This window comes from Haliotis rufescens, unplaced genomic scaffold (genome assembly GCF_023055435.1).
Source record: "Haliotis rufescens isolate VD_foot unplaced genomic scaffold, xgHalRufe1.0.p SCAF_7, whole genome shotgun sequence".
NCBI classification, from domain to species: Eukaryota; Metazoa; Mollusca; class Gastropoda; order Lepetellida; family Haliotidae; genus Haliotis; species Haliotis rufescens.
The window spans coordinates 13,046,561-13,053,683 of NW_025964361.1; the positions used below are offsets into that span (position 1 = coordinate 13,046,561).

The window sequence follows — 7,123 nt, forward strand, 5'->3', positions numbered from 1 at the left end:
CACCAAAGGAACGCGTTGTTTCTGTTTAACGTTCGTACAGAAAAAACACAGATTCACAAATAAAACCAGATTCCTGCGTGGTTAGACGTACGGGCCTTCGTGTCAGATGTAGCCACTACACAGGGGTTTGAATCTTCCTGAGGCCAGAGTGTTTACTTACTAAGTAAAAGTCTAGTTTACCCCTTGTCCTTTCAATCCGACATTTCGTAACTCAATCTAAGGCTTGTAGAGCACGGGTTGTGAAGAAACTGCGACATCCAATCAGATCGCTGTTCATATTTCGTATGGCTTCACAAATATGGCGACTTTTAATAGCAGACCCCTGTACAATCAAATAATGAAAAGATATGAGATTTCATCCCCGACAAACAAAATGACATATTACCAGTGTGGCTATACTTATTACTGCCGCATTTAGCTCGTACGTTAATGGAGGCTCTCGGACCACACAGTATCCAGTAACACTGCACATCGCGATGACATCAAACCTTCAACATGATTCGTCCAAAAACAGCACTGCATCTCAGTCACAGCGATTCGCGTTCAGTCGTTCGAGATCATATACAATGAAGTTTGAACTCATATCTATGAAGGTATTCAGGCGAGTTGATTGAAAACTTGCAAATAATTCGAAAGTATTTATCTTCGCTTAATTGCTGGACCATTGTCAGCACAAATTTGACACTCGACAGTTGAGGCCATAGCAGCGGCCATGTTGTCGGAGCCCGGATATGCTATCTGATTGGGCTTTCGAAATGTACGATAGGCTTTAGCCGAGCGTGTCTGTTCTAGCATAGAAAGGTCGGCTTGAAAGGGCAAGGGTGAAAAACATATGTAGATATAGGCAAGTGGAAACTCTTTTCTCCGGAGTATGAGAGGTCTGAGGTCATAACAAATTCACGTTCCTGGGTAAGATGTTTAGTCTTGTTCGTCCTCAATCCAGAGCGTGGCGCCCACGAGCGGCGTCTGTGTTGGCACTCCTGTGGCGGCATAGAGACGGCACTCTGCTCCATTGAGGGTGAAATGGGTACAAGACTGGTCATAACAGGTGATTGCGCACTTGTTGGGGACATTCGTTTCTATGGTTGAAGATGGCGTCAAGACCAGGTCGACATCAGTGTTCAGAAGCTTGTAATTGGGAGTGACTGCAATCATAAAATAAATTTCAAAAACCAAAATGCCAAAGAAATATTTAATCTCGTACCCCTGTCAAGTGAACACTACAAAGCGAGTCGTCGGGCTCTGTTTTTCTGCACCATAAAACATTTTATGTCACCCTGACACTTATTGACAGTTTTATACTTATTGTTTGATCACATAAACAAACCCGTATTTTTATATCAATTGATATCAATGGCGATTTAATGGAATGACTGTGTAACAGGCATTTCCAGCATGGTCGATATTTTTTATGGATTACAATCATCAATTACTTACTAGCAATTGATGTAAATGATAAGATTGCACTTACCGTGAACTGTCGCTTGTATTTTCACAAGCGAAACAATGATAAATCCTCGCATACAGTTCATGATATTTGTCCATGAACAACATAACATGTATACTACATATTGTGCCTATCTACGGTACATCTAGCTACGCATCAATTCTTCATTTTCGATCTTCTGTTAGTACTTGGAGGTGGACTTGGAGGGGAGATTGGACATGAACTTATGCAAACATGATTATTGGAAGCGAGTAGCCTAGTTTAAACGTGCCAGAAACAGTGTTTCTTGGTTTGTCAGCACGATATCCGTGTTCATAACAGTCCATATTTAGTTAAGTCAGAAGTAGTACATGTAGTCAGACTGCGAGGTCTCCCGTCATACCAGTTACACCAGCATGAAGAGTTCACTGACCTTTCTTTTCCTGACAGATGACAGGAGCAGGGTTCGTGCACTGCCTCGCCTTCCAGCCCCGGTACTCGTGGTCATACACCACACAGTGTTTCCACGACAGGTCGTCAGGTTCACGGAAGTCTAACGTTGCCCACTTGAACCACGTGACCTCACTTCCGTCCATGAACACGTGGCCAGTGTCATTAAATTCCATGCCAAGCCAGAGGAGGCCAGAGCTGGGATGGTAAATAAAATCACAGTTTTCAGCACAGTTTTAAATACACCGTTAAACACTGTCAAACACTACCATGTCTCACACTACAGAGTTATAGGGTGTACAACCATCCTTCTGCCCTTTCCCCGAACACCTCGTGTTATCACTGATGTTCAGTAATCCATTCACATAATCTGCACTGCCCAATGGACCCAAATCGAAACTGGTTTTTCTTTGGCCTTGCCCTTTCATATTGAAAAAGAAGCAGGCAAAGACAAATGAAAGGGTCAAGGGATCTGCAGCTCACCTGCTTCATGCTGTATATTGAGGAACCCTATCCCAACCTGCATCTGATGAAACTTCCAATATCAGCTATTCAAGTTTCGGATCGTCTCATACAAACCTATTCAAATGGTATTACATCATGCACAAAACCCATAATACCTAATTTGATTCATACTGATTTTGCATGATAAACGTAAGGAGCCTCATTTCTAGGTAATTTTCATTAAGCCTCATTACGCCTTTTTACGGGTCAAAGTGCTCCACTCCGTATACTACATACGCGACCTGATATATAATCTGAGTTAAACTCACGACACCCTGAGGTGATTCTTATCACTGGAATGAAACTCAGATACGTAAACTTACATGTAATAAGTTTAAAGTGTGTGAGTGGGTGAGTTGAGTTTAACGACGCTTTTAACAGTATTCCAGTTATATCATGGCGTGTCAGCTTAATGGAGGAAAGCCCGAAGTGATGCAGGTCTCAGACGTTTACCACTTTGGTGAAACCCACGAGCATGGGTATGGTGCTGACAAACAAACAATCGGGCCGAACCGAGATTTGAACTTAGATTTGAACCGGCGTTTTAGTTCGTTATAACCGTAGTTCGTTATAAGCATATATACAGCATAACTACAGCAAATAGTCAGGACAAAAAAGTAAGTTCGTTATAAGCGTGTTCGTTACAAACGTAATTTACTGTATTATTTTTATTATTATGATTATTATTATTATTAGAGGTGGTTGTGGCTGTGGTAGTAGTAGTGGTGGTAGTGGTAGTGGTAGTGGTAGTGGTAGTGGTAGTGGTATTCCTTCAGATGATTTTTTTCAGAAACAATTCCTTCCATACCAGACAATTGAGGCAGCTGATCTCATGACTGAAACTATCACAGGCTCAGACCTGTTCAGCCATCTAACTACGAAGGTCCTATAGTACACCCTCATTAGTTCGCATTTTTCAGTACAATACTTTCAGCGCTTACGGACTGCATTTGAACCAAATACACAAGACGGCAGCATACCTCTCCAGGCAACACAGTCACTGGGTATTCTCTGTTGATGGTAAAATTGGCTCCGCGCTGTCATCAAGTATGTCCAACTGTAAGAGCTAACACCAACATCAACGAGCATGTTGAAACATAATTAACAACCAAGTCCATCAACGCAGTGCATCATAATTAGACTCAGAACTGTTCAATCACCCCTCGTATATTGCTTTAAACTTATTAGGGGGCTCGGGGGACCCAGTCTAAGGCGCCGCGATTCGCTGTGCAGAGTTGCGTCCCCTGGACACGCCAGAAACCTATGATTGTGGGTTCGAATCCCGGTTCGCCCCGATTATGTTCCTAGGTGTTAGCTCTTACAGTTGGACATACTTGATGACAGCGCGGAGCCAATTTTACCATCAACAGAGAATACCCAGTGACTGTGTTGCCTGGAGAGGTATGCTGCCGTCTTGTGTATTTGGTTCAAATGCAGCCCGTAAGCGCTGAAAGTATTGTACTGAAAAATGCGAACTAATGAGGGTGTACTATAGGACCTTCGTAGTTAGATGGCTGAACAGGTCTGAGCCTGTGATAGTTTCAGTCATGAGATCAGCTGCCTCAATTGTCTGGTATGGAAGGAATTGTTTCTGAAAAAAATCATCTGAAGAAATACCACTACCACTACCACTACCACTACCACCACTACTACTACAACAGCCACAACCACCTCTAATAATAATAATAATCATAATAATAAAAATAATACAGTAAATTACGTTTGTAACGAACACGCTTATAACGAACTTACTTTTTTGTCCTGACTATTTGCTGTAGTTATGCTGTATATATGCTTATAACGAACTACGGTTATAACGAACTAAAATTAGTGGTTCCTTTGAGTTCGTTATAACCGTAGTTTACTGTACTACTACTACTACTACTACTACTACTACTAATAATGATAATAATAATAATAAACATTTGTTATGTGCCGAATCCACCAACTGATGCATGGTCACAGCGGTACATTAAAGACATAGTGGTCAAGAGGAGATTACTTATGGTGGAGTTGACAAAATGGAAGTTAAGAGCTGCCTTAAAAGAGTCAATACATGGACATTGCCTGACAGCAAGGGAGAGCAGTATCAACAGTACAGGTGATTCATGTTCAAAGGCTTTGATTTTCTGTTTCGGTACTGTTGATCACGCACTAGATAAAGGTACTTGCACCTGTACCGAAACGTAATTTAAAAGAATAAAGAAGTTTAAATCAATGAATCTGCCTGTTTATTGATACTACAACTCCCCAACAACAACTTTATGAGACTGTATTTAGGCATAGACGCAAACTACGTACGTTGAAATATTGTCTAGGACGTCGGCCAAGGCGTCCAGTTGCTCTTGGTTCTCGATTTTGGCTACGACGGAACCCTGTGCGCCACACGCCGCCTTGGCTTCAGTGTACGACATCACCGACAGGTTGAAGTACAGTCCTGAGTCTGGAATGGAATAGTGAGAATGCAACATGGATGACAGAACCACTTGGAAGACAGAAAATTATTTCATTTCTTTCAGTGGAAGTGTGTGCTGACAGCATGGTAAACATAAGTGATGCAACATGTAGCGATAGCTACATTTGTTCAAGGTCTTTGTCAAGAGGTATTCACTCATGGTTAAAATTATTCATTGATGTTTTTGGACCGGATTTCTGTAGCAACAACAGAGCACATGGCAACCGCCTGTCGATATTGCACACAAGAACACTACTGATATCAATGCCTGGCGGATATAATAGTCATATTGCTGTCACGAAAGGAGCTTGTCAAACACATTGAGCAAACAACGACCTAAAAACGTTTGTAATCTGAAGAACGGGATAATGCCATTCTTATAAGTATTGACACTGAGTTAAGTGGTCTTAACAAGGAATCAATATCCCTTACCAATAACCCTGACCGTTCTTTTCCAAAAGTGAGAATAATTCCTAGTCTGTTTTTAAGTTTCCGATACTTATATCTGGTGCGACACCTACCTGCCGGTAGAAATTCATCCTTAGAGTGAGTGAGTGAGTTTGGTTTTACGCCTCTTTTAGGAATATTCCAGCAATATCACGGCGGGGGACACCAGAAATAGGCTTCACAAAATGTACCCATGTCAAGATTCGGACCCGGGTCTTCGGCGTAACGACCGAACGCTTTGGCCACTAGGCTACTCGACCTCCCCTTCATCGTTAGAAGGTGTCAGGAGTGTCGCTGCTGTCTACAATTTGCTAACGCTTGACAACACGATGTTTCTAAGTGATGATGGGCAAAAGCCAGAAACGGGGCTGATCGAAACGTTTGCCATTTTGGTGAAACCTCTGAATTCGGGTATGCTGATGATAACCGTGCCGGTTTCGAGATTCGAACTCACAAACACGGATTGTCATACGAGTAAAGCGTGGCAATTTCCACACCACATAGCCGCGCATCGATCCACTGGGTCGCCTTTGCCCATTGGGATGCCAAGGGAAGTCGAACAGAGGGTTGGTGGAGTACATCAAACAAGACACTCGGACTTGACCCTCCCTTTCCGTGTAATTACAACAGGGGTTTCTCCCGGGGGTCTTGGTATTAAGATCTGTTTGCTTCTTGTTTAATGCCACACCCAGCAATCTTTCCTCTACATGACGACGACATATAAAAGCTCGAGCCTGGATCAGACAATCCAGGGATCAATGATCTACGAGATCATGGTACAATGACATGCAATCATATATTTACCGATACTGACCACCTGATCCTCATGGTCGCCTTGACCCATTCAGGTAGCTGGGGGACCTATTCTGACCAGGAACCCCATCGTGTCAGTACATTTTACATACACAGTGAATCAACACTCATTATTAGTCCACAGCAATATCCGAGGTCAAGTGTTTATCAATATATATTTTGAAAATGTAAGCAGGTTCTGAAAAAGAACTACATTGGCCAAAATACTGAGAGAACAGCCAAAAGAAATATGCCTTAATATTTATGGTGTAATTTTTGTTTAACTTTGTTTATAATTGTGACATTACCTCCGCATAAAGCCCAGTATGTGTCATGACAGTAGGTGGTGTGCCATGAGTGCTCGCTGGTGCGATCCGCTTTGACGCACCTCTTCACTGTGGCGTCTTTCGGCTCCAGTGGCGCGGACATGTTCAGCCAGTCTGACCACGTGACCGGCATTCCTGTATGAAGAACGTGCTTTTCCTGTACCGCGTCATAAGTGACGTCAATCCACGGATCAGTTACCCTGAAGATACAAAGTATCATAGAAAATGGACCATACATTGACATTTTCGAAAGGACGAAGGCGTCTTAGGCATGATGTCAGTGTTGTCGCGGGTCTTCGACTGTTTTGTGGCGTCGACATCACCTATTTTGCATTTTAAAACATACACGGTATCACGCATCCCCAGCCAATTGCCCCCGGGGTCAAATTTCCCGCACCCCCTTACATCACCCCTAGCTTAATTTCCTCCCTCCACCATGAAGAGGAAAGGATGAGTTGAACAACTAACTAATTATAAGCTGTAATTGAATTAGTAAATAGCAATACAGAGGCTACTCTCCCATCACCAAAAAACATGTGTAGACTTATTTAGATGGATTAATTTACCCCAAATAGTCTTGGTTTGGATTAGGACCAGGATATAACGTTGACTTCACAAGACGTTGACCTGGGGGAAAATGACCTAAGGGGGTGGGGGAAGGGGGGGAACTGCCCAAGGGGATTTTTGAAACTAAATTATTAAAGGAATATCGGTTCTTCGCTG

General features: G+C 42.7%; 1 protein-coding gene across 1 annotated transcript; it reads right to left on the reverse strand.

Annotated features, from left to right (window-relative positions):
• On the reverse strand, positions 1-6,588 carry LOC124141929 (C-type mannose receptor 2-like). The gene is made up of 4 exons (XM_046510124.2): positions 6,383-6,588; positions 4,682-4,823; positions 1,860-2,074; positions 1-1,145 (listed from the first exon to the last, which is right to left on the reverse strand). Exons 1-4 carry the CDS (start codon positions 6,531-6,533, stop codon positions 919-921), a joined length of 735 nt encoding a protein of 244 aa, XP_046366080.2. The 5' UTR covers positions 6,534-6,588; the 3' UTR covers positions 1-918.
• Between the last annotated feature and the right edge of the window lie 535 nt (positions 6,589-7,123).